General features: G+C 67.4%; 1 protein-coding gene across 2 annotated transcripts in view; it reads left to right on the top strand.

Annotated features, from left to right (window-relative positions):
• The window catches only part of KCNQ1 (potassium voltage-gated channel subfamily Q member 1), a 190498-nt gene that overhangs the window by 68412 nt on the left and 95369 nt on the right, over positions 1 to 26717 (top strand). For both annotated transcript variants that reach the window (XM_045578218.1, XM_045578219.1), the window contains one exon: positions 2042 to 2162. In XM_045578218.1, the coding sequence (XP_045434174.1) occupies positions 2042 to 2162 (121 nt within the window). The remainder of the gene's footprint in view (positions 1 to 2041; positions 2163 to 26717) is intronic.

Below are 26717 nucleotides of genomic sequence, written 5' to 3' on the forward strand. Positions count from 1 at the left end.
GTTCACCCCCGAGGACGGCGCAGCCGGTTCCGGGTTTGGGCTGCCGTGTGCGAGATGCTCCCTGCACTGGGCGGGTGTCAGGAGGGATGGCGGTCCCCCGGCAAGTGGCCGTCTGACTCCTAAGGAGCAGTCCAACCCTGTCCCACCGAGGGCGCTGCCCAACAGCGTGCTCGCCGCTCCGCACCGCTGCATGCGGCACACGGCACACGGGCTCCGTTCTCTCGTCGCTAGGCCGGTCAGAGGGGCTGGCTCTTCTCGCCGATAAGCACCCAGCGCCATTTGGAGATGCAGCGTTCCGATTGGGCGTGGTGGGCTCCCGGCGGGAGTGATGGGCTTTTCCCTCGGAACCGCAGAGGCTGGCTGGGCAGAGCAGGGAGCCGTGCGCCGGCGGAGTGTCTGCTTCTCGCCAGCAAACCGCCTCCTCAGGTCCTGAGGCAGGTCGCTGGCTGGGCCGGACACACCCAGGTTTCCCGTCAGCGGCCAGCTCTTTCCCTGGACGGCGTCTTCGTCGGGGAAAATGCTTCTCATTTTGGTCAAGTCTAGTTCCTCCGTTTGCCCAGAGTTCAGGGCCACGTCCGAGGCCCAGAGTGTCCCCGGTTCCATGGGGAAACATCTGGGTTCACTTCCAGGTTCCGGGAAGAGGTCAACACCAGCTCTTACACTCCCATTGTCTGATGGCTGACCTCCCAGTGTTAGGTGTGGTGCTAAATACATGGAGTTTACACACACACAAGTCACAAATACATTTAGGGAAAGTTGCATTACTTTGGGTGGGAAAACCTCCCTTTTCCAAAAAAAGCAAAAGAAAGGTATACACTCTTAAAAGCAGACACTGTGCCCTGGCTGGGTGGCTCAGTAAGTTGGAGCGCCGTCCGGCATACCAGTGCCCAGTCAGGCCCACGCCTGGGCTGAGAGTTCAAGCCCTGGTCAGGAGTGTACGGGGGAGTGGGGGGGTGTGTGTGTGACCGATCCGTGCTCCTCTCTCACCTAGATGTTCCTCTCTCTGGCTCTCTCTGAAACAAGCATCAGTAACAAAGATAATCGTGTCACGGGGTGAACGCTTATCTGCAGCCTCAGCACGCAGAGAAGGAAGCGGCCGGAATCCGGCTGGCGGCTGACACCGATGGCCTTGGGGGGAGGGCTGAGGGCCCGGGAATCTTTACCTTTTACAAGGAGTCATCACCTCTTTTACAGGGAAAACTGTACATAAACTTAGCGCCCGGCCGGCACGTCTCAGGGGCTGAGCATTGACCTAAGAACCAGGAGGTCACATTCGATTCCCGGTCAGGGCCCACACCCAGGCTGCGTGCTGGATCCCCAGTGGGAGACGTGCAGGAAGCAGCCGGTCCATGATTCTCACCATTGATGTTTCTCTCTCTCCCTTCCTGCCCGTTTCCCTTCCGCTCTGAAACCAATAAAAAATATATTTTTAAAAAACTTCAAATTTAAAACAAGTCCAGACTGAAACTCAAGGGACCCTGGGCCCTCATGGGGGGTTGGGAGGGGGGTGTCTGCACCTCAGGGTGCAGGTGGTGATGTGGCCTCTTGGCCTGAGGGTCCCCCCCCCCCCCCGGTTACTCAGTGGTGTCAGCACCCTGCCACCTGCATCCAATTGGGGGGGGGGGGTCATGCCTCTGACTGGACTGTGCTGATTGGACTCTCATCCAGTGTGTGTGTGTGTGTGTGGGGGGGTCATGCCTCTGACTGGACTGCGCTGATTGGACTCTCAGCCCAAGGCCCGGGTGCGGAGCTGGGGGAGTTTAGGGCCCTGTCCTCAGAGGTGTCGTGACCCCTGCTGCTAGTAGCCACGGGAGCCCAGGCCCGTGGGTGCCTCAACTTGGGGCCGGGCTTCCTGTGGGGTCCCCGCCCCGCCCCCTGGGACTTCTGGTCTGTGCGTGGGGAGGCCCAGGGCTCAGGGTGTCCGTGCCGGCATGGCGGGCCGGGTAGGCACCCAGGCCCGGCTCCGGCTCCGGCTCCGGCTCGCCCCGGGCCCTCGGCCGCCTTGGTCCCTGCCACCTGACGGCGGCTCTCCCGCCCGCAGGGAAGAAGAGCCCCACGCTGCTGGAGGTGAGCGTGCCCCACTTCACCAGGACCAACAGCTTCGCCGAGGACCTGGACCTGGAGGGCGAGACGCTGCTGGTGCCCATCACCCACGTGTCGCAGTGAGTGCCACTCGCCAGCCGTGGGGGGGGACGGCTGTGGCTGTCTCAGCGTGGTACTGGGACCAGATGGACCCGCCGGCCGTCCCTGAGGCCCCTGTGTGACGGGGCTGACGGGAGACCCCGTGTTTGCCAGCTGGGTGGGGGGCTGGTCCCTGGCAAACGGTGACTTTTCCATGTGCCCCTGCGTCTGTTGGCCTGGGAGGGGGCTCCGACCTTGGACGCGGCCTGAGACCACCCGCCAGCGGCCTGGTTACTGGGTGGGAGCCGAGGTGTGAGTGGCAGCTGAGCTGACAGCCTGGCAGGGCCAGGTCGGCGCCCACGGGCAGAGCACCCGCTTCACCCTGGCTCCGAGGCCTGCACGTAGGGCACCAGAGCCCAAAGCACAGCACCATGGCCTGGGAGGACGGGGGGAGCACCATGGCCTGTGTGCTCGGTGGGAGGACGGGGGGAGCACCATGGCCTGCGAGCTTGCTGGGGAATTGAGGGGGTGTTTGTCCAGCGCTGGCTGGGCCTAAGCAGGCAGGACCCGTCGTCACCCCACGAGTGGGAAGGGGCATGGGGCTCGGTGAGGGGGTCTGTGGGCGCGGGGAAAGAGGACGGGACCACGGCCTGTGTGCAGGGCCACCTCAGGCTCTGTGGTCTGGTCAAGGCCACAATGGGAGGGGTCGGGTGCATAGCAGGCGGGGTGCCACCCCTCAGGGGAGCCCTGGTGGTGAGGGGAGGGTGCAGGCACATGCTCTGGGGCCATGGGCCGGGCAGATACCCGCCCCCACGGCTGCATGCGGGCATCGTGTTCACTCGGGCCTGCCCCCACCTCGGTCAGGGAGGGGCGCCGGCCTCGGTGCCTGCATTCCTGCGCCTCCGGCACGGCTTGCCTGGTGACCGAGCCCCACGGACCTGCCCCAGCTGCTGGGACAGCACGCTCCCGGCCCCCACCCGGGGGAGAGCCACATGCCCGTGAGCGATGGGGCTGCACGCGGGGTCTCACAGGGGCCGAGTGGGGGGGGGGGGGAGAGTGTCCTGGGAGCAGACCGTTTTCTCAGCGCTTTCTGATGCAGAATGTACTGCACGCTGGGCCGGCTCCAGAACCCAAATTAAAAGCATAAATAAAGACACATTTTGTTTCCATCTCCAGCTCTCCCCGCCCCGAGGGCCCCAGGGAGGTGAGGTCACTGCAGCCTTGATGACGGAAGGTCCCGGAACTGGGAGAAGCGAGGGGCAGGGGCTCCGGGGTCACTGGCAGCAAACTGGGGAGCCGCTGGGAGCGGAGCTGGGGCCCAGGGGGCTGAGGAGACAGTGCCGTCGGCCACCCTGGCTCTGTGCAGCACGCACCCCCTTCTGGCCGTCTCCCAGGCCCCCCCGGGCCAGAGGGAGCGGCCGGCTGCCTGTGCCCATGCCCGCTCCGGTGCCCACTCCGAGCCTGGCTTCAGGGCTGCCAGGGGCAAGTAAAAGGTAGAGGCAGGACAGGTCAGGCACAGTGTGGGAATGGGCAGCCCCCTCCCAGCTCCACAGGAGGGGAGCCCTGCACCCACAAGAGCCAGGGAGGCTTCTGGGGCTTCTGCCCACCGAGGGCACAGGCACAGCGGAGGGAGGAGGGCCCGGCCCTGGGCCCAGCTCATGGCGCCCAAGGAACTGGGTGGGCAGCGAGTCATCATCGTCGTCGTCCTCCTCTTCCTCCTCCTCCTCCTCCTCCCCCTACTCCCCTCTCCCCCCCCACCCCCCCGGCACCGCTTGCCCTCAGCATAGGCCCAGGAGCCAGGGTGCAGCGTGTCCTCCCGCACGAGGCCCTGGGTCCACCCCGAGCTGTCAGCACGGGACCAGGCCTTTTTAGGGTGTTTCCCTGCCGACCCTGGGCTTCTGGGGAGCAGGGCACGTGTGGCTCCTCAGCCTCTGCTTCCCCATCACCCTCAGAGCCCAGGCCGCGGTAGCTCAGCCTCCCGAGCAGACAGTCCCCTCCCCACCTGCCATGGGTCCAGCGGGCACATCCCAAGGAGGAGAGGGCGAGGGCGAGGGCTCCGGGAGCCTCAGCGCCGACCCAGGGCCAGGCCAGCTGGGCAGAGAGGCCTGGGCAGGAGGACGGCTCAGCTCATGCAGCCCCCACCCCACCCAGGCATCCGGAACCGTCCGTGGCAGGGGCTACGAGACAGAGGGTGCCAGAGGCTGGGGCACTCGCTCCTGTTTGCACCCCGCCCCCCGCCTGCCCTGCAGGGGAGCATCTCGGCGGGCTCTGTGCACCCCGGGCCCACAGGTGACCGCGCCTGGAGAGCTTGTGGCCTCGGGCCCCCTGCGCCGTGACAGCCCGTAGGTCCTTGAGCAAAACCAGCCTCATGTGTGTTAATTAGAGTTTCCATGTCTTCAACTTTCTCCCGGACCCTGCAGAATCTCACGCCAAAACGTTCCCGTTTCTGCTTTCCAGCGAGGCCGCTGCGGCCTGGCTTTCGTCCACATCGCTGCTAATGTCTCCTGAATTCTGCATCTGTCAGCGAGGCCAGGGCCAGCCCGGCCGTGCCTTGTGGAAACGGGGCAAATGTCACAGGCTCGGCCCCACGCTGGCTCCGTGGGGCCCGGGGCAGCTCGTGGTGGGACAACTTGCTTGGACACTTCGGCGGCTCGGGTCCCACGCCCACCAGCCACGGCGGCACAGGCAGCGCCCCCCTGCTGGCTCCTTGCTCTGTTCCCGCCCCGCAGACCGGGGGGGGGGGGCAGGGAGGCCGTGCTGGGACCAGTGTCCAGCGGACGGGAGAGGGGGCTCGCAGGAACAGAAGAGACCAGTGTCCCCTCTTCCTCAGGCTCGACCACCTCTGCCTGCCTGCGGTGCCGGGCGGCCCTGGGAGGGCTGCGGGGAGCTGCGTCACAGGCTCCCCGCCCGGCAGGGCTCACAGCCCCACCAGGCTCAGCCGGCCCCGAAAGGCACGGAGTGGGGGAGGAAATGTCCCGGACTCCACGAAACGCCAGGCGGACGGCTCGGCGGGAAGGGGACGGGACTGGGAAGGGAATGCCCTCAGGCTGGCTGCCGGTGGCACCGGCCCAACTGCGGGCGGCCCCCAGGGCCCTCACCCTCTGGGAGCTCCGCTTCGTCCACCGAGCACGTGGGCGGCCGCCGTGGGGAGCAGGCCCAGAGGGGAGCGGCCTCCACTGCACCTTCGGGGAGGCTGTGGACCGGGGAGAGGAGGCGACCCCACCCCCGTGGGGCTGGGAGGGGGGCAGAGTGACTCCTCCATCGGGCTGTTGGCCTGGGGCCATTTCTGGAGGTTGGGGTCCCCCGCGTAAATGAGGAGGGGCCTGAGGGACACCCTCATAGGGCCAGGAGCTTCTGAAACTACCAGGTCACGAGTTTCCCTGGGGTCAGGGGTCAGGGTCTGTAGCCACCAGGGCTGGTCCTTAATGGGTGCCTGGGGCCCGGGAGCCAGACCTGGGGTGGGAGGCGGGGCCGCTGGCAGCTGGGCAGGGGCTTCCAGCTGTTTGGGCTCCTGTGAGGGGCAGGGGTGCCGCTAAGCCTGTCTACAGGTGCTCTGCCTGGACAGCGGGCTGGGCCAGGTGCCGCCAGGGCACCAGGTCCCCCTGAACCCCTGAAACGCCGCAACCACACCCCTGGGCATCACAGTCCTCATTACTGCTGTGACCTGCAGGGGGTCTGCCCAGGAGCCCGAGGGGCTGAGTGTGACCAGCCTGTCCACCGCCCGGCCACACACGGGCTGGTATCTCCCTGGCAGGTCGGTGTCGGCGTCAGCCTGGGCCTCAGCCTATGAATGTTTCACCCGAGAGGATGCCGGATCTCGGTGCTACGCAGGCCTAGACTGGACGGGGCGGGGGCGGGGGCGAGGGCGAGGGCGAGGGCGAGGGTGGGGGCGGGGGCGGGGGCGAGGGTGGGGAGGCCTTCTTGCTGGTATAGGGGCCCTCAAGTGGGGAGGGCAGCGTGGGGTATCGGGCGAGCAGGCTTCCTGCGAGAGGGAGCCCTGTATTCCTCGGCGAGGCGGCAGGGCGGGAGCCGGCCTGAGGTTTCTGTGGCCGTGGGCCTGGGGCGCGGCCCCTCGTTCTGGTGCTGGCAGCCTCGGAGGGGCTGGCCGGGGTCTCGGGCCACCCAGTGCGGGCAGGAAGGGAAGGAATGCGCCGAGGCGGCGTGGCTGGCTGAGCAGCGCCCGGGGAGCTGTGGGTTTTCTGGGGCCCGAGAGCCCTGAGCAGAGACGGAGGCCCCTCTCCCTCTGCCAGGCACACACTGGGACCTTTCTTCGCGTGCGGCGGCGGACGGGGCCAAGGACACCTCTGGAAACCAAATTCCATGCGCTCTTGGCAGAGGGTGCTTCCTGCCAGGGAAGGTGCGCTGCATGCGCACGTGTGCCCGCCAGGGGCTGGGCTCGGGCCGGGCAGGAGCGTTCGGGAGGCGGGGCAGGCGACACGGGAGTTTCCCGGCACCGGGGAGCACGTGGGGAGCCTTCCGTCCGTCCGAGGGGCCAGACAAGTGCCCGGAGGGGGGCTGTGAACTGGGCTCCGGCTCAGAACGGCCCGGCCAAGCACTCCGCTGCCTCTGAGAGCCAGGGCTCCTTGCAAAATAACTCAGAACATTTGTTGAACCTTAAACCTTTCCCGATGCTCCTTCCTTCTGAAGTTAACTCGTTAACGCTGCTCCGATCCAGCCGGTGCCAGGCCGGCTTCCTGGAAACCCTCGTACCACCAGCCGGGAGAGGCCCGTCACCTGACGCCTGTAAAACATGGCGCTGGGCACCCTGCGCTCCAGCGGCACAGCTTCTCCAGCCTCCCCGGCCGGCCTCAGCCACTCGTCCCGCCGGCTTCTCTGCCGACGGCGGAGCCGGGCCTCCCCGCGCCGGGCAGAGCCCCCAGCGCGGCTAGTATGGGCCTCTCCCACATGGGTCCCCCGCGCCATCTCCCCATTGCCTCCTCTGGCCCCCCGAGAGAAACCTGCCCTCCTCAGTCCACGCTGATCGGACACTGCCCTGGACACCCGGGCGTCACGGGGAAGCCGGCTGGTCGTCCCAGAGCAGGGTCTGAGGCACAGACAGCACGGGTGCAAATGGGGCCCGAGTCACCGTGGAGACCGGGGAGTTGGAACTGTGAATGTGTTAGGACGCACTGACGTGAACACGGCCACGCACGGCCACGGAGCCACCAGGAGTGTGCGATCCCCCCCACGGCCATCGGGAGGAGCAGCGACCGGGGAACGCAGACAGGAGAGACGCAGCAGCCAGGACGTGGCCCGCGCTCACCTTTAGAGCCACCCTTCTCCCCGAGCCCGGGGTCGCACGTGTCAGGCTGCCTGCCCCCGGGGAGAACCGCCGTCTGCAGCGGGCGGAGGGCACCTCTGCCCAGAAGGGGGCGCTTGGGAGCCCACCGGGCTGCTGGATTCGGCCCAGCCTGTCTGTCAAAAAGCCCTTTGTGCTCAGCCCGCTCCCAAGAGTGACCGAAGTAGAGGTCCCGCAGCCGCCTCCCCGTGACCCACAGGCGTGTCACGGGCACGCGGGTCCAGGGCGCAGGGGGGATGTGGGGAGCCAGGCTGCCCCACCCCAAACCTTAATCTCCACCCCCCCCACCCCCCGTTTACAATGCCCTAGGGCTCGCATGTGGCTCTTTGGCCCCTTGAGCGTGGCTCTTCCACAAAACACCGCGGCCTGGGCGACTGTGTTGAAGACGTGGTGTTAGAAGACGTTTAAGTTTAAAAAAATGTGGCTCTCCAAAGAAATTTCAACCATTGTCCTGTGGTATTTGGCTCTGTGAAGTAATGAGTTTGCCAACCAAGGACCTAGTGTGTTTTCCCAGCTTTTCGCATGGACACGTCTGTCTGCTTGTGTAGGATGGACGCCCTGTGCACAGAGGGGACTCAGAGGTCCGTGGCTTTGCCCCTGTGGATGGACCAGCAAGGGGTACGAGCCACGGGCCCCCCTGAGCCTTGTGAGCGGCCGGGCATGCAGTCAGTCCCCGCCGTCCGCCCCTCTGTCCGCGCACCCTGCCCCGGCCCTGCAGACGGAGCCGTCCCTTATCGAACAAGCACAATATAAAGTAAATAACTTGGAGAAAAGGGTCGTAAATCTCGCCGGGATGAGAGGGCTCATGGAGTGAAGTGAGGCTGAAGGGCCTCTCGGCAGAGATTAGGAGATTAGGCAGAGCTAAGCCCGCCGTCAGCGGGAGCGCCGGGCAGGCCAGATAAGCGCCTGGGAGCCGAGCAGATGAAATGGGGAGGGACGGAGGGCTGCCTGCCAGGTCCAGGAGGCCCGGGCCTGCTGGTGCCACCGTGTGCCCACTGCATCACGTGGCCCCCTCTCCTCCAGTGAGGAAACCCCGTGGCTACAGCGCCGCCTGGAGGAGGGGCCGTCCGAGTGCCCCAGCTCCGACGGGACTGTTCGGGGTGACTTCCCAAACAAGGCTCTTTGGCATGATGTTCTGGTCTCCATGGCGATGGGTTCCCTTCCAGAGGTTCATCTCCCCTGCCCCCCTACCCTCCCTTCCCAGCAGGTTTCGGTCGACCCTGCCAAGTGAGGGCCGAAGGCCGCACCTGCGCCCCCCCAGGAGAGCCACATTCGCGCCCTCCCACCCCCCAGTGAGGGGCCGTGGAGCTCGGGGGCGAGGAGAAGGGGCTTTAATGGCCGTTTACGGTCAGTGAGGCTTTACCTGCCCACGGAGCTCAATGCACCCGCTTCTCTTTCCGGGGGCACCTCTGCACCCCTCCTGCCATGGAGGAGCCGGCCTGTGGAAGAGGCCTCGTCCCGGCTTTTCTCTGCTTTTAGCAGCTCGTGGGGCGTTTTCTGCAGGTGGGTGTTTGTTTTAATTTTGTTAAACTGCTCCCCTGAGTGTGACCAACGTGAGGTGTGTACGAAGTTAACACACGCACGTGATGCGCGGAGGGGCTGGCACACCTGCAGCCGGGCCGGGCTGCCCAAGGCCACGTGGTCTCCATCACTCGTTCGTGGGCCACACGGAATGCCTAGCTCGGGCTGTGGTCTGCGCTCTCTGGTGGACACGTCATGACCTCCCCCCAGTGCCCTGGCTGCGCTGGACCCAGTGATTCTGGGGGCCGTGGTCTGGGCCACCGCATGCCCGTCACCTCCAAGCCCTTCCCCCTCCATCCCTTAGTTGCTGCTGTTAAGCTCCCTCAGACCCACCCTCGGAGCTGCCCCCAGGAGGCGGGCGCAGGGTGGGCAGGCCTGAGGCCTCCCCAGGGCAGCGGTGAGGCCGTAGGCTGGGCTCCTGGACCATTTAGATCCTTGGGGAAGTGGCGGCTCAGGGCCTGTCGTGTGTCTGGCTTGTGTCACCCCCTCCGCAGGCCCCTCCCCGTCGCAGACACAGGGTTCCTCCCGGTGGGGGAAGTCCTTGCCCTCACGTCCTTGGGCAAGCGCTCCGTCTGTGGGTGCCGAGCCCTGAGCCCTGTCCCAGCCTCACTCTGCCTCCTGGGAGCAAGCTGGCTCCCGCGTTCCAACGGCAAGACTCCTACTGGCCTGACAGCCAGGGCCCCCAGTCCTCCTGAGCTGGAGTCTCCCCGGGCGCCCAGAAAGTTCCATGAGCGCCCTGAAGGCAAGAGATGGGGGGCATGGAGGCGGCCCGAGAGCTCACGCCCGGGGCGGCGGAGCTGGGTGAGGGAGGGCACCCGCCCATCCTGGGCCGCAGAGCCGGGGCTGGGAGAGCAGAGGATTCCATCAAAGACTGTTTTCCTCCTAAAACACAACCCGTGGACGCACAGGCTTAGCACCGAGTAAACACCGAGCTGTGAGGGGAAGCAGAGACGGACCGCCGAGCGGGTGGGGAGGCCGCCCTGACACTGGCCAGGCCAAGGCCGCCTGCAGAGAGAGCAGCTCCCTTCCCACATCCCCCTCCCCCCTCCTCACCTCCCACCGGGCACAGGGGCCGGGGCCTGGGCCCCCCACCTCGGCCCCACACTCACAGCAGCTCCGGGTGCCCTCCCCCCGCCCCACATTCGGCGATGGCCCAAGGCCACCCTCCCCGTGGCCCCAGGTAGACCTGGCGTGGCCTTTGTTCTTCCCCATTGAGCGGCTCCCGGGACCCGCGCCCTCAGTCAACAGCAGCCCCCCTATCGCCCTTGTTTGGAGCGAGCGCTCATTAGCGACGGGAGCACCTTGGGAACCTGGCTCTCAGGCTCTCGAGAGGCCCTTTCCAGGGCTGGCCGCTCCCATTGGCCGCACGGCCTCGCCAAAGGGAGTGAAGTGGCCGCCTGCTGCTCCCCCCGCCCCCTGCCTCCAGGGAGGCCGCCCAGCATGGGCCCCGGGGCCCAGCCAGCTGCTGGTGCCAGGCAAGGCCCAGGTCGGCGTGGGCGTCCCGTGGGCCCTCTGCTCCCCACGTGGGCCCGACTGTGTTCCAGAACATTCTAGCTGACCTCCCCTCTTCCTCCTGGTCGTCAGGGTTAGAATCCACGCGTCTCCTCCATGTCCTGGAGGCAGCTTTCGGCCGAAGGCCCCAGGGCCGGGCGTTCCTGATGAGGAGCCCCGGGCCAGACCTGCCCCCTGGCCTCAGGCACAGGCAGATGGAGGGCGGCCCCTCCAGAGAGACCACACCAGGATGGGCGGTGTTCCCCTCCACGCAGCACGTAACCGTGGCTCCTGGGTCTGAAACGCGGGCTGCTGGGGACAGCGGTGAGAGCCGGACCACGGGGGCGGGGGCTTCCTGTGGGCACAGACCAGCAGGCGGCGTGGACCCCACAGGATCACCGCACTCACCGAGGCCAGGCAGTGGGGTCACCCCGTGAGCTGAGGCTGGGGCTGGGGCCGAGGCCTGAAGCCTGGGCTGAGGCTGGGGCTGACCACAGACCTCCATGGCCTCTCCCTCAGCACCCAGTGGGCTCGGCCTTGAGCCTGGGCCTGGGTCTGGTCTGGGGCTCAGGGAGCGAGGGCCGGCTATTCCCACCAGGCAGGTACCTGGCCTTTGTCACGGGAGACCACGGGCTCTGGACGCGCCTGCCCAGCCCCGGGCTGTTCACTCTCGGCCGCTGGGGCCCCTGGGCCCCTCGGCTCCCACCCACCTGGGCGATGGCAGCCCCCAGCAAATTGGAGGTGCTGACACGTATGGGTGCTCAGTCCTCCTCACCCTAACCCCGCCGGGCGCCTCCCTGAGGCACAGCTGTGCCTGCCCGTCTGCCCCCGCCGCCCCACCTGGCAGTGACCTCAACCCTTTGGTGCTCGGAGCAAAGTCCCCGCCCCATAATGCCCTGGTCTGGGTGTGCCCTCCCCTTGCGCCCCCTCCCCAGCCTGGTGCCTGGCCGGGGGACTCGCTCTGGCTTCTCCGTGTGGAGCAGGCACCTCACCCCGACCGGAGGCCGGCGCCCGAGCCCTGCACCAAGTATCCATGGCTGCCCTGAGACAGCCCCCGCAGACACCCGCCTGGTCCTGACAGCCTGGCTCCGGCCGGACAACAGGCCGGTGTCCGGGAGGACAGCTGCCGTAACCCGACCCTGGGCCGGCCTGCCAGCACTTTCCACACGAGCGCACCAGCCGGGGTCACGCTCCGGCCCGCAGAGCATGGCTGCTGCAAACCCGGGCTCGAGGCTGGGGTGTCCTGGAGCCCTTCCAGCCTGGGCCCAAGCTCCCACCACAGAGCTGCACCCCGTGGACAGGCATCCTGACCCGCTCTCTACCTCCCAGAGAACCCCACAGTGGCTGGGGGTGCTCCCTCCGGCAAAGGGCCTGGTGTGTCAGCAACCACGTCTGGGAGGGCCTTGCAGGCCAGGTGCCGTCCATTGTCCTGGGGAAGTGGGGACCGGCCAGGCCTGGTGTGTGAGGGGGCAGGAGTTGGGAGAGGCCTGGCAGCCTCAGCTCTGGGAGGGCAGAACCCCGGAATGAGTCGCCCCAAGTAAGGCAGGTCAAGGAGATGTGAGCCCCCCACTCTTACTGGAAGATGGAGCCCGGCCTGTTCGCCTGCCCCGGGGCCGAGTGCCGGCTCCCAGGCTGGTGGCCTGGGCTGGGGCTGAGGCTGGGCTGGGACCGAGGCCTGAAGCCTAGGCTGGAGCCGGGGCCTGAAGCCTGGGCTGGGGCTGGGCTGGGACCGAGGCCTGAAGCCTGGGCTGAGGTTGGGGCTGGGGCCGGGGCCGAGGCCTGAAGCCTGGGCTGAGGTTGGGGCTGGGGCTGGGGCCGAGGCCTGAAGCCTGGGCTGAGATTGGGGCTGGGGCTGGGGCCAGGGCCGGGGCCGAGGCCTGAAGCCAGGGCTGGGGCTGCAGCTGGGGCCTGAAGCCTGGGCTGAGGTTGGGGCTGGGCTGCAGCCGGGGCCTGAAACCTGGGCTGAGGGCTGAGGGCTGGGGCTGGGGCCGAGGCCTGAAGCCTGGGCTGAGGGCTGAGGGCTGAGGGCTGAAGGCTGGGGCTGGGGCCTGAAGCCTGGGCTGAGGGCTGAGGGCTGAGGGCTGAGGGCTGGGGCTAGGGCTGAGGGCTGAGGGCTGAGGGCTGAGGGCTGGGGCTGGGGCCGAGGCCTGAAGCCTGGGCTGAGGTTGGGGCTGGGCTGCAGCCGGGGCCTGAAGCCTGGGCTGAGGTTGGGGCTGGGGGCTGGGGCTGGGGCCTGAAGCCTGGGCTGAGGGCTGAGGGCTGAGGGCTGAGGGCTGAAGGCTGGGGCTGGGGCCTGAAGCCTGGGCTGAGGGCTGAGGGCTGAGGGCTGGGGCTGGGGCCGAGGCCTGAAGCCTGGGCTGAGACTGGGGCTGGGCTGGGGCTGGGGCCTGAAGCCTGGGCTGGGGCTGGGACTGAGGGCTAAGGGTGGGGCTGGGGCTGGAGCTGAGGCCTAAAGCCTGGGCTGGGGTTGGGTCTGAGGGTGGGCCCTGGGCTGGAGCTGAGGCCTGAAGCTTGGCTGGAGCTGAGGCTTGAGGCCTGAGGCCTGGGCTAGGGCTGGGGCTGGGGCTGAGGCCTGAAGCCTGGGCTGGGGCTGGGGCTGGGGCTGGGGCTGAGGGTGGGGCTGGGGCTGGGGCTGGGGCTGGGGCTGAGGGTGGGGCTGGGGCCTGAAGCCTGGGCTGGGGCTGAGGGTGGGGCTGGGGCTGGAGCTGAGGCCTGAAGCCTGGGCTGGGGTTGAGTCTGAGGGTGGGCCCTGGGCTGGAGCTGAGGCCTGAAGCCTGGGCTGGGACTGGGGGCTGGGGCTGAGGCCTGAAGCTTGGCTGGAGCTGAGGCTTGAGGCCTGAGGCCTGGGCTAGGGCTGGGCCTGAAGCCTGGGCTGAGGCTTGAGGCCTGAGGCCTGAGCTGGGGGCTGAGGCCTGAGCTGGGGCTGAGGGTGGGGCTGAGGCCTGAAGCCTGGGCTGGGGCTGGGGCTGGGGCTGGGGGCGGGGGGCTGGGGCTGGGGCTGGGGCTGAGGCCTGAAGCCTGGGCTGGGGCTGGGGCTGGGGCTGGGGCTGAGGCTTGAAGCCTGAAGCCTGGGCTGGGGCTGGGGCTGGGGCTGGGGCTGGGGCTGGGGCTGAGGCTGGGGCTGGGGGCGGGGGCGGGGGCTGGGGGCTGGGGGCTGGGGCTGGGGCTGAGGCCTGAAGCCTGGGCTGGGGCTGGGGCTGGGGCCTGGGCTGGGCCCCTGCAAGAGGTCTCTCCGTGGATCCCCTGGACCTGGCTGGTCAGGGAGCAAGCCTGCCTGCCTGGGAACCGGGAACTGGTATGTTCTCTTGGGGTCCTCTCCCCAACCTGCCCAACAGGCAGAGGGCCTGGTGGATTAGCACCCAGGTCCAGGAGGGCCTTATAGGCCAGGGTGCCGTCCATTGGCCTGTGGGCGCCACACGCTCTGCCCTCTGCAAACTCTGTGGCCTTCTACCTGCGGGTCCCAGTCCCGGACAGTGTCTAATGCCCCCGGCCAACAGGGCTTCCTGCTGCCCCTGGCCCCGCTGGGAGCCCCTGCCTTACCCCCGCCTGACCCCACGAGTTCCGCGGAGCCTCACAGCCGGAGGAGGAGTGTCCTGGGCGGGGTGTCCTGCATAGGGGTGTCCTGGGCAGGGGTGTCGTGCGGAAACCCCAGTGGATGGAAAATCCCCAGGCCCGGGCCCCAGGCTCTCAGGCCTGCCCTCCCCGCCTGCTGGGGGTCGGCGGCCCACTGCTTCCTGCTCCCTTTGATGTCTCCGTGTGCGGGAGGGGTCACACCGGTCCCGGCACACGCTTGCTCACACGCTCGCTCGGCTGCGCTTGGCTGTGCTTCTGGGGCCGGGTATGCCGGGGTCAGGCAGGGCCCCTCGGGCGGGCGGGGAAGGAGGCGGTGGAAAAATCCCAGCCGACGAGGGGAGGGAGGGGAGGGTCTGCCTCCACTCTCGCAGGCCCCCTGCCTGATGGCCTGCTTGGGGGGAGGCCACGCCAGCCCGTGTGGGGGACACGGCCCTCGTCTGGGGCCTTCTCGGGGTCTGCCCGTGTGGGGGACACGGCCCTCGTCTGGGGCCTTCTCGGGGTCTGCCCGTTTATGGGCTCTGTGTGCAGTGCCTTCCGGGTGCCCCGTCCCCACACATGGCACTGGACCGAGTGGGGCCGAGCTGGCCTGACCACCCCTGGCCAGGAGGGCTGCTGGCTGTGACGCCGGCTCACGGGGTCACCGACGAGGACAAGGGGCAGAGACCGGTGGCCCCCAGTGACACGCGCCTCCTCTGCTGGAGCCGGATGCACCCGGCGGCCTGGTGCTGCCGCGTGGTAGGCGCCAGTGCTGCTGGCCACCCCCCACTGCGCCCCAGTGACCTGCCCTGAGGGGACCGGGAGGGGCGGGTTGGCCGGGGTCCAGGAAAGTGTGCCCCCGATTGTGGGGCAGGACCCCTCTCTCTGGACGAGCCCAAAACCATGTTGAGGAGACCAGGAAGCGGGCCCTGCAGGGGACCCTGAGGCCAGCGAGGCTGGGGCGCCTTCTGCGGGCCTTCGAGGAGCAGCAATGCCTTCCGTCACGGCTCACCTGCCGGGGGGGGGGGTTTGGGGGGGCTTTGGCCCCCGCCGCCTGCCGGGAGAGCCTGCGCGAGGGGGAGGGGAGGGCAGGTGACGGGAGGCCCCTCCCCGTTCTGTGTTCAAACAGCTCCGCCCGGCTTTGATGCGGAGTTAGCAGCCGCTTTGAAGTCGGCCCTTGGGGGACATCCTATCAGCCCCGAGCAGATAATCCCCCCAGCCTCTCGGGGCGCCCCCACAGCTTGAGGGCTTTCTGGTGGCCTTGGGAAGAGGGGTGGGAGAAGCTCCCCTTGGGAAAGGGGCAGGGGGAGGGGCTGGGCCCCTGCACACAGGCCCCCGAGGACCGCGTCCACGCTGCCTCCCCAGGCCCTGCTTCCCAGAAGGAGGCCCCAGCCAGCTGGGTGGCCCCTAGCCATCCGCCTCACAAACTCCCTCCCCTCCCTTGCCTTCTCTACCAGCCTGGGGGTCATGGGGGCACCCCGTCTGACGGCCCGCGTCCAGCACTGGACCCGCACGGGTGGGACAGACGACGAGCCCAGCGAACAGCTTGCGGCCTGGCAGCAGAGGAAGGGGCTGCGGGGCGAGCGGCCTGCAGGGGTGCCGGCCGGGGAGTGAGTGGCTGCAGGGGGCCGCTGACCTTTGCACCCAGATGGGCCCAGTCCCACAGGCTTGCAGGAAGCTGGGGGCGGCACTGGCTCCGGAGTGGCCCATGCAGGAAGAGGGGGGTGATGGCTTATGGAGTGGCCTCAGGGGCTGGGGCTGGGGCTGGGGCTGGGGCTGGGACAGGGACAGGCCACAGCCGGGCAGGTGGGCAGCCGGGGCCCTGGCCCCTGTGGGCTGGGAGGGTGTGAGCCTCGGCGGGCAGCCTGCCTCTCCGCCCTCCGGGCTGCTTCCCCAGAACAAACAGGGCCTCTCCCCCAAGGTGGGAACAGGGCCTGACGGGGCCCCGCAGCCTTCCCGGGCGTGAGAGGACCGGCCACAAGGCCGTGTCCTGGCGGCTCTGCCGTGTCTACACGTGTGGCCAGTGAGCCTCGCGGGGCTGTTAGGGGACTCGGTGTGCTCAGAGGTGAGGAGGCGAAGGCGCCAAGCGGTGAAGGCAGGGAGTGGATGGTGAGAGCGAGGCCGGGGCTGGGCCTCAGCTTCCCCTTCAGAGAGGGTGGATGGGGCCGTGGTTGGACAAGAGTGGCAGGGAAAGGGGACGGAACCCAGCCTCAGGGGGAGCGGGTGCTGGCCTGGACATGTGTGTCGGTGAGTGAGCCGGGCCGTGTTGGGGCGAGGGCCGGCTGCTGGGGCTTGAGGGGTTTCCAGCCCATGTGGTGGCAAGGACGGGCGTGTGCCCAGAGCCCTCAGGGGGGAGCGCCCGGCTGGGGGTCAGGAGATGGGCTGTGGGGGCTGTGGGCCAGGCCCCCGGGACCCCCCACGCCCCCGCGTCCCCAGGCTGTGGGGGTCAGCCCCGATGCTCCATCTGGGAGCCACGTTCGTGGGAGCCCAGCAGGCGAGGCTGGGGGGCAGGCTGGGGGGGAAGCCGAGGCTGAGGCCTCGGAGCGGGCTGAGCGGGGAGGGGCTGCAGTCTTTGTTCTCAGTGCACGTGGATTCCTGCCGGTGGGGGTGGGGGCTGCGCGGAGGCCCTCTCGGGGCTGTGGGAGGGGCGCCGGCCCTGTCGGAGCTCAGCTGCGTTTAAAAATTAGCGAGCGGAGGAGTGGGAGGCTGTGCAGTTAACCCCTTGGAGCCACGGAGCCTGTCTGAGCGAGTCCCGGGCTGAGCCCGGAGCTGCCGCCCCCCACGCGGGCCGTCCCCCTCCTCGCTCTGGGTCCGGGGCTCCGGCACGGACCCGCCGGCCCTGCCGCCCGCGTGGGGCGCCCTCCCCACCGTGGCCCGGGACGCCTTTGTTTCTCATCAGCTACTCAAGGCCGTTTCAGCGGCTGGCTCCTGGCTCGCACGGGGGGTTTTCCACCCCCACCCTCACCCTCACCCTCCACCCTCCACCCGGGGTTATGAAATACTCGGAGGACGGGCCGCCCCTCCCCCGCCGCTTCCTCCCGCACGTGCTGACACGGAGAGGCCCTGCAGATCCAGGGGCGCCAGGAGGGGAGCAGGACGCAGGGGAGGCGGGGCGGCAGGGGAGGGGCCCTCTCTGTCGGGGAAGGTGCTGGGCAGGGCCACACCCGGGGGGGGGGCACTCCCACGGGGCCCCAGTTGGGCCGGTGGTCTCCAAGGGTCCGCGTGCCAGGAGCCCAGCTCCAGGGCTGCCTCTGCAGGCCGTGCCCCAGGAGGGGGCCGTCCCTCCTGCGGCCGCCCAGCTCCGTCCTCAGGCCAGGCTGCTGACCCAGTGCCCCCCCTGGCATGCCCCACAGGGACTGCAGTGTCTGTGCGTCCTTGGCTCCCCAGTGTCTGTGTGCCCAGACTTCACCCTCCAGACCCATACACCCCCCTGCCCCTCAGCCACTCCATGGTCCCCAGCACGTCCCACTCCGAGCCACCAAGTGTCCCTGCCACCCCCTCCAGCCGTGCAGGGGGACCCGCATCGCATTACCCGCTTCCCCCTCGCCCTTCCCTTCTGCCCTCAGGCTGCCGCCTCTGGCACTGTGTGGCCCTTTAGAATCAGACACACCCTTTAGAATCAGACCCCACTGAGTCACTCCCCTCGGGAGCCGGGGGGCCTCAGCATGAGGCCAAAGTCCCCGGGACCCAGATCCCCTCCTGTCTTATCTCCCTCAGAGGCCTGGCTCCGCTCAGCCCTCGGCCGGCTCCTCCCAACGGAGCCTGCACCCTGTTCTGCCCACCCCCTGTCTCAGAGGGCCTCTGGGACCCCTGACGAATGCCTGTACGGAGCCTTTCCCCGGCCCTCGCCTCCCCAAGGAGCACGCCCTGGGGTGCAGCACACACACTGGGGTCTCTCCCCTCTGGGCCACACGCCCCACCAGGCAGGGCCGCTCAGTCCCTGCTCCGATCAAATCCCTCCCTGGGGCCACCCTGCCTGGGCCCGGGGCGTTCGCCTCAGAAGAGGGCGAGTCTGTAAGGGGCAGAGCCGGCCTCGTGGAGGAGCCACGTGGATGACCGACCGCGCCCTGGAGCCAGCGGGCAGGACCTCCACCACGTGGCCTGGCTCGAGTGCAGCGCGGCGCGGGTGGGGGTGTGAGCTCCCTCGTGGGGGAGGGCAGGGAGGGCTCCCGACACTGCGAACGTTGTGTGTGCCCAGGGGACCACTGGCTGCTCTCCCACCGCCCGCCAGGCCCGTGGCTCCACCAGCCCCTCTGCCAGGAGGTCACTGTCACCCAGGCTGAGCTGGGCAAGCACACACTGCCACCACCCCGTGAGCACCAGGGGGGGCCCCCTCCCACCCACCACCACCCACACCCCCACCTGAAGCGGATGCGGAGAGAAGGCCCAGTCTGTGGGCCGAGGCCTGAGCGGTCTGCGTGCGAGGCACGGCCCCCCAGGGAGCCCTCCTTCGTGACACTAATGGCCACAATTAGCAGGAGAAAGGCCCATTAGATCGGTTTCTCTGGCTGAGGCCAGTGGGAGGGTGAGCCAGCCCCAGGCTTCGGAGGAGCAGGGACTCCTCGGGAAGGAGGCGGCATTTACATTGCAAACTAGGGCCGGGCCCAGGCACAGCCAGGGGGATTCTGGGAGATGCTGGGGTACAGGGTGCAGCTGGGGGGCCAGTGCGCACTGGGGGAGGGGGTGCCCTCCGAGGGAGGACTGGGTTGGAACCCTGGGTTACCCGGCTCCCAGCAGCCATCCAAGCCCTAGGGGGCAAAGGCCCAGAGGGGCCCCGGGGGAGGGGAGGACAGGGTAAGAGGCTGCTCCCTCCTGTCCACGTGGCGGGCTCTGCGGCCGGGACTTCTCCAGCGAAAGCTGCAGACCTGGGTCCCCAGGCACTCGCTCCTCAGTCTGCCCTGGGGGCACGGGGGTGGGGGGCTTCTAATTTGGACAAGTTACAGGGGCCAAGCCAGATGCCGCTTAGGGCTGCATCTGCAAAGGGTCCCCATGAAGCCGTCGGGGGCGGCCCAGGGACCATGGACTTGGGCTCTCGCCACCCTTCTATGGCCGGCTGCTGGCCATGGGAAAGGGTGCTCCGATGGCCAGGCGTGGGCAGGGTCTCTCTCCTGGAGAGGTGAGGCCCTGTGCTGAGTGTGCTGGGTGCGCTGGGGTGCACTTGGGGCTGGCTTCATTTAAAGGGCCAGCACACAACCATCCCCGTCCCAGGAGCCGGTCTCAGGCGATGCCCTTGATACCCCCCCCCCCCCCCGGGGCGGGGGGATACCTGGTGCCGCTGGAGACATTCTCATGATCACCATGTGGGGGTGCTGCCGGGGACTGCGGGGAGAGGCTGCTAGGTCTCTTACGCTGAAGGCAGCCCTCGCCCGCGGCCGGCCCGCCACGCAGCCTGAGGGCTGGGTCCTCACTGCGCACTGCGGACCGCACTCACAGTAAAGCGGACCCTTCCCGGGCCGGCCGCCTCCTTTGTTCAATAATCGGAAACGCATAGGCACGCTGCGGGCAGGCGCCGCGCAGGACGGACGCTCTCTCGGGCCTCCCTTCGGGCAACGGAGACAGGGCACGGAATGCGTAGATGCCCGGGGACTAGAACATTCGGTGGCGTGGCATAGCCTGTGCTCTGTGAGGCCCGATTGTGGCACCGGCCTCGCGAGTGACCGCAGGGGCCCACGGGGTGGCAGGTCAGAGGAGGTCTCCCTGACCAAGGACGGGAAGGACAGGCACAGGGACGGGGCAGCGGGTGCCAAGGCCATGAGGCACATGGCTGGTCTGAGAAATGGGCAGAAGGCTGGATTGGAACCCTGGGTTACCCGGCTCCCAGCAGCGACCCAGCCCTGGGGGCAAAGGCCCAGAGGGGCCCTGGGGGAGGGGAGGACAGGGTAAGAGGCTGCTCCCTCCTGTCCACGTGGTGGGACTTCTCCTCCAGCAAACGCTGCAGACCTGGGTCCCCAGGCACTCCCGGTGCCAAGGCCCTGAGGCACGTGGCTGGTCTGAGAAAGGGGCAGAGGGGTGGGGGGTGGAGGGCGGAGGGCGGAGGGCAGAGGGCAGGGCCGAGCTTGTGAAAGGACGGGGTGTGAGTTTTATTTCTTAGAGAGGCCACTAGAGGGTGCCTGTCAGGGAGGGGGCAAGGGAGCATTCCTTCATTCGTTCTTTCGCTCTGGGCCTCCCCGGGGCAAGAGGGAGGGAGGCTGGCCACAGCCTACGCTCCTGAGTCCATGGGAGAGTCCCTGGGCGGCATCGCTCTGTCCCTTCCTCCGCTTTGCCATTCTCCACTGCCCCCTCCAGCTCTGTCCCTTACACCCACCGGCATCCCCGCGCCCGGGTCCGGGTCCGGCTCCCTCCCCTCTCAGCATGGCCGGCCGGGTGGCTCCTCGCTTTCCTTTCAACGCGGAGCCGTGGGCCGAGGCCCCCATGCCGCCGGCCCGAGTGCGAGGCCGAGGCCGCCGTGTTTGCACAAGTCTCCGTCTTGTAGAGAGCATGCACTCCTAACCACAGCGCCCGCTCCGCTCCCCGCCCCCACGCCGCCCGCCGCCCAGCGCACACAGCCCCTCGTTGTTCTGGGCGCCCGCTCGGCTGTTTACCCAGGAGGGAAGCTGCTGGGCTGCAGGTATTAAAGATTTTATTTGAGGAAGAAGTGCTGGCCGGCGTTCCCGACCGGCTGCCCGCCCGCTCCCACCTGCAGCACACAGGGCGGCTTGTTCCCGCGGCCCAGCGCCTGGCGGGGCCACCCTTGCGCTTTTCTGCTTCCCCGGCTCTTCGCTGGTTACTGATGAGCCCGGGGGCTTTCTGGAGCCGCTGTTAACCCCCGAGAACCGCCAATTAATGTCACTGGGGCCTCTGCTATCTCCGGTCTCTTCCTAATGGACGTGTGGGGCCTGCTGGTCTATTCCAGCGACGGCCCCTTATCCACGTTAGCCGCTTCAAGTATCTCTTTTTAAATCAAATATCTTTTAATTAGCCATCTGCTACCTGGGCACAGGGACACGCGTGAGGGAGATAAGGCAAGCGTGTCCATGCGGGTAGGAACATAGGCCCGGGCTGTGACGCGCTGGGTTTATTTAACAGGAGGGCTTAACGTGCGTCTGTTCACGTCCGTCCATTTTAGCCTGAAGCCTCGCTTCCTGGCTCCACCCTGAGCCGGGAAATGGCTCTCCAGAACGTTCTCCCCCTGGGTAAACACCGAGCCCCTAAGGGGCTGAGATCGCTGGTGCCTTTAGAGTCTGCTCTCAATGGCGGGTCAGGCAGGGCTCCCCGTTTCTGTTTCTCCCCTCGGGGCCGAGTTCTCCAGCCGTGATCTATGGGGGTCCCCCGAGGCGGCAGAGCCAACTTTCTCTCCGGCTCCGATCCCCCCCCCCCCCCGCCACCGTACACACACACACACACACACACACACACGCACACGCACACGCACACGCAAGCGCGCGGGGCTGCCCACCCGCCTGCCTGCGAGGGCGCTCCTGGCCGCGGCCCCGCCTCCGCCGTTCCTGAGGCTTGGCAGGGGCCCCGCGCTCTGCGGGGACAAGGCGCCCTCTGTTCTCCTGGCTCCCAGCTCACTCCCGCTGCTTTCCCGTCCGCCTCAGAGTGTGTTTGTCAAGTTCCTCAAAAGCTCCACCTGGACATGGCGGGGAGCTGTGGGGAGACCCGGCATCGTTTTCGTGCGGGGCCCAGAGGAGGCGCTCCCCACACCCAAAGCTCCTCCTTGACACGTTTCCACGGAATTTTACACTTTTCCCCGTAAAGCGTCTGCTCTGTTCCCTCCTGGACCCGTGTGGCCTAACTTCCCTTCTCCATGCGGTCCTATCGCAGAGGAAATGCTTTGGGGGAGAGGGGTCTAGCGGTCGCCTCCTAACCCTGAGGAGACGCCGCGGGGCCGCAGGGGGGCTGGAGCCCCTCGGCCTGGGGCAGGAATGATGCGGCACTCCCCTTAAAGCCGCAGGAGCTGGCGACACCGTGAGGGTTTACCAACACGGGCCTCGTAGCCAAAAGCGCCGGCAAAGCCTCTTTCTCAGTCTGAAATATTAATTTTTTTCCATGTAGCTCATGGGTTTGCAAAGTGTGGCCCCCGGGAACCCCAAGGCCCTTCCCCACGAGGCCAGAACCCCTTTCCCAACAGCGCCCGCCTTCGGTGCTCCCCCGGGCCCTGGGATCTGTGCTCGGCCGAGCCGTTTCCCCGCAGTTCAGTGCCCGCGGACTCAGCCCCAGAAGCTCTGTGGGGACCTCAATCCTGGTGAAGAGGCAAAGCTCTGAGACTGATGCCTCAGAACCAGCACAGACCAGCACCCATGTCCGGGCGGCCCCCCACCCCTTTCCCCACCATGTGCTTGGGCACAGCCACCCAGGCCTGCTCCTTCTCTTAAAGGAACAGATACTAGAAACACTGGGTTTCTTGATAGTTTGCTAAAAACAAAGTTTTGGTCTATAGCATGATCTAGTTAGGGAAGTGCCCGCCGAGTTCTGGCCGGCTACGGGCTCCCCTCCCTCCTCCCAACCACACATACGCATTAAACTTTATCATATAATTTCTCCGCCGCTGGGAGCGAGGCCTGGCTTTCCCCCTCCCCGAACGGCGCCTGCACGGGTCGAGTTTCTGAGGTTGGATCCTCTGCATTCCTGGGAGAAATCCCACCCGGCCCAACGCCGCTGAACACGCGGGCAGCCGGCTCCGCTCGCTGGGCTGGGCATGGCCTCCAGGCCGCCATGTCCACGAGGGAGATGGCTCCTGACTTCCTGTCCCACTCCGGGGCTGGAATCCGGAAGGGCTGTGATTTGTGATTTCTAAGGCCCCTCCGGCCTGCGCCTCTCCCCAGCATGTTTGGAAACGTTAAAATGGAGCCTTTACCAAGCAACCCAATCCTTACATATTTCTCCCATTGAGTGTGTGGGAACAGGTGCGGAAAGGGATCACTTGAGACACCGTAGAAATCTGGTTAATCCCGCTGCCTGCGCGCGGGCCCCTGGTGGGTGCGGGGCGCAGCAGAGAGCAAAACAGCCCGAGCCTCGTGGGAGCTCCGGTGCAGCCAGAGGACTGGTCAGTGCACCCCCAAAGTCTGGCCAAGGCACCCCAAAGTGGACATTGGTTATATCTCAGAGAAGGAGCAACCTCCTCCTCCTCTGAGACACTCGGCCGGGGGCAGGCGCGCGGCCCCTGTGGGGGAATTCTCTCTTCCCGCCAGTACAGTCCTTGGGGGGAAGGAGGGCCTCCCATTTTACAGAAAAGGCGGTTGGGGGCCTGCCTGGGGCTGTCCCCGGCTCTGCCGGGGTTAGACCGGCTGGCCAGCCACTCCCTACATCCCAGACCAGATGGAGCTCCACCCGCTCGGACCCAGAACCCCCACCACGCAGCAGCCTCACTGCAGCTCCCAACGCTGCTCCCCAACTCCATCTGGGAACCCCGTCGCCCGCTCAGATGCCCACCAGGGCGCCTGGGGGTCCAGAGGGGGCTCCCCGGCGCTTGCAGACCCCGCTCAGAGGCCGCCACGACTCAGGTCTTCCATCCCCCTTCCTCTCCCCTCCCCCTCGGACCCAGGCCCCGCCGGCGCCGAGACTACGGCGCCGACCGGATTCCTGCGCGGCTCCCCGGCGCCAACCCCGAGGCGAGTCGAGGCTCGCAGCCCCAGCCCAGAAGCACGAACTCTGGACGCCGAACCCCGGTCCGGGCTCGGACCGCGGCACCGGGCTCGCACCTCCGGCACCGGGCTCGGATCCCCGACCTAGAGGTACGAGCTCCCGACGCTGAACCCCGATCCCGGGCTCGGATCCCCAGCGCCGACCCCGACCAAGATCAGCCCAAAAGCATGGAGGCGGCTTCGATGCGGAACTCCAATCTGGGCTCGGCTCGGACTTTCGGCGCTGGACTCGGAACCCCGCGCGCGCCAACCCAGTCCGCGATGCGATCCTCACGGCGATCCAAGCACAAACTCCCCTTGCCGAACCCCGATCCCGGGCTCGGATCCCCGGTTCAGGTCCCGGGCTCGGATCCCCGGCTGGGGTCCGGGCTCGGACTTCCGACACGGGGTTCGGATCCCAGCGCGCAGACCCACACCGCGATCCTAGGATCCCAGACCCAGAGGCATGAGCTCTCCCAGTGCTGAACCCCGATCCCGGGCTCGGATCCCCGGCTCGGGTCCCGGGCTCGGACTTCCGACACTCGGGGCTCAGAACGCCGCGCGCCGACCAGACCGCGTTCCTCGGATACGCGACCCAAAGGTACAAACTCCCCCGATGTCGAACCCGATCCCGGGCTCAGATCCCGGCGCGCAGACCCAGACCGCGATCTCCTGACGCCGAACCCCAATCCCGGGCTCGGACCTCCGACACGGGTCTCAGAACCCCGCGCGCCAACCCCGACCGCGATCCTCGGATCCCCGACCCAGAAGCATATGCTCCCCCGATGCCGAACCCCGATCCCGGGCTCGGATCCCAGGCTCGGACCTCCGAAGCGGGGCTCGGATCCCAGAGCGCCGACCCTGATCGCGATCCTCGGGTCCCCTCCCCAGAAGCCGAAGTGGATTCCGATGCCGAACCCGATCCCAGGCTCGGACTCCAACTCAAATCCACGCGGCGGACCCGCGACCCCAAATCGAAACCACGACTCGGAACCAGGACAGGACCCGGTGCCCCCGTTCCCAGGAGACGCAGAGCGGGGCGCACAGGCGGGCAGGCTGGAGGCTGGCAGCCTGGACCGCGGGGATTACCGCCGCCACGCACCCGCCACGGAGCTCACCTCGGAGCAACGGCGCCGCCCGTCCTACGCCGCCCGCCAGCCCGGGAGCGGAGGCGGCCACGAGGAGCGCGGAGGCGGCCACGAGGAGGGAGACGGCTCGGACGGAGGAGCAGGAGCGAGCTGCTGCCCGCGTGGCGGGCGGAGACGGTCTGCGGAGCGGGGCCGGCGGCGCCCCTGCCCAGAGGGACGTGGCGGCCACCCTGCCGCTGATTGGTCGGGTCCACGGGGTGGGCTTGCTGCCTCACGCGACACGGATTGGCTACCCGCAGCCAGCGAAGTGCCGCGCTCTGCCATTGGTCAGCAGGGGTCGCTGCCTATGCTACCCAGGCACGCATTGGCTGGGCGAGCCCAGTACCACGTGGTGCGCCCGCCTCCCGCCCTGGGCTCAGCGGCAGCGCCACCCCCACCCCCACCCAGTGGTCCCGAGATCACGAGATCACGGGTTCTGTTCGCGCGGCTTCGCTGGGCGGAGGGGCTGCTGCACTGGCCGCTCCACTTGCGCCAACCCGAGCCCCCAAGGGACCCCACGGACCAGTTGCAGCGCCGATTGCCGCTACAGTCCCTTCCCCCAGGGCCCACGAGGGTGGGGCCATGTGACGGGATAGGTGGGCGACTGGTGTCCCAGAGGGACACGTGGCAGAGCTCCTGAAGGCGTCCTTCTGTTTGGCCTTTGGGGGTCAGACCCTCAGAGGAGAAGCGCCAGCGCTCCCACAGGCAGGGCGCCTGTAGGGGGTTCCAGGACCTTCTCAGGTCCCCTTCCATGGGCCCTATGGGATAGGGGACTCAGGAGGTCAGCCTCCCGCCTTGACCCCCTCAACCCTGCATGTGACTGCCTCCTCCTGATTGCCCCAGGCCTGGAGGCCAAGTCTATCTCTTGACTATCTTCTCTACCATTCACCCACTCACTCATCCCCACCCCCATTCCTCTGTCCATCCATCCACCCATTCATTCATCCACCCACCCACTCACACATTCATCCATCCATCCACCCCCCATTTCTCTGTCCATCCACCCACTCACCCATTCATCCATCCATCCATCCATCCATCATCCATCCATCATTTATCCATCCAACCACCCACCCACACATTCATCCATCCATCCACCCCCCCCTTTTCTCTGTCCATCCACCCACCCACCCATTCATCCATCCATTTGTCTCCTCCATCACCTGTCCACCTGTTCATCCATCCATCCACCCATTCACCCAACCAGCCAGCCATCATCCATCCACCCATTTGTTTGTCCATCTGTCCACCCATCCACCCATCTATCTTGCATGGCCGTTGAACTCATCCAGGGTGCCAGGCACTGCCACCTCCACTGGAAGGAGGTTGGAGCTAGCCACCCAGGGTGGGCGACGTAGCCGTTCATCTCAAAGCTTTTGCCGGAAATAAAAGTCTACAGAGAGCCCAGACTCTCCCCAAGGACAACTGAGTGCTTTTCCTGTGGTCCAGCCTGAAGGGGGGGAGGGGTGCTCACTTTCTGGCCTTCAGAAACGATGCCCGGATGGGTGGTCTCCTCGCTCCCTGCTGAGCCCACAGGAAGGCCAGACAGCAAGCCTGGGTGGGGGCCCTTAGCTCAGAGGGTCATTTCCACCCTTGCCACCTTCCTGTCCCAGAAGCAGGGTGCCACCAGCACCCTCACGTGTGGCTCCATGCTCTGAGGGGCCCCAGCCTCGGGTTCGATGCTCTGCTGTCACCGTCTTGAATAATGTTAGCTCTGAACTTGCGTTTCGAATGTGACCTCTGAGAGGATAGTGGCGTGTGCCCACTGCCTCCTGCCTCCTAGGGACAGACGCTCAGCTGCCCACTCCCCTTCCATCCAGCCCCTTCCTCCCCACTCCCATGGCCACCTGGCCCTGGCCGAGGATGGCAGGAGGGGCCAGAGTCCAGGCCCATGCTCTGCCATGTGGGACCCCTACCTGCCAGGGGGAGGTGACATGGCCAGCAAGGATGAGAGGGACCATGGGGGAAGCAGTGCCAGGGGGAGGGAGGGAGGGGACTCAGGTG

This window comes from Pipistrellus kuhlii, unplaced genomic scaffold (assembly GCF_014108245.1).
Source record: "Pipistrellus kuhlii isolate mPipKuh1 unplaced genomic scaffold, mPipKuh1.p scaffold_m20_p_91, whole genome shotgun sequence".
Taxonomy (NCBI): Eukaryota; Metazoa; Chordata; class Mammalia; order Chiroptera; family Vespertilionidae; genus Pipistrellus; species Pipistrellus kuhlii.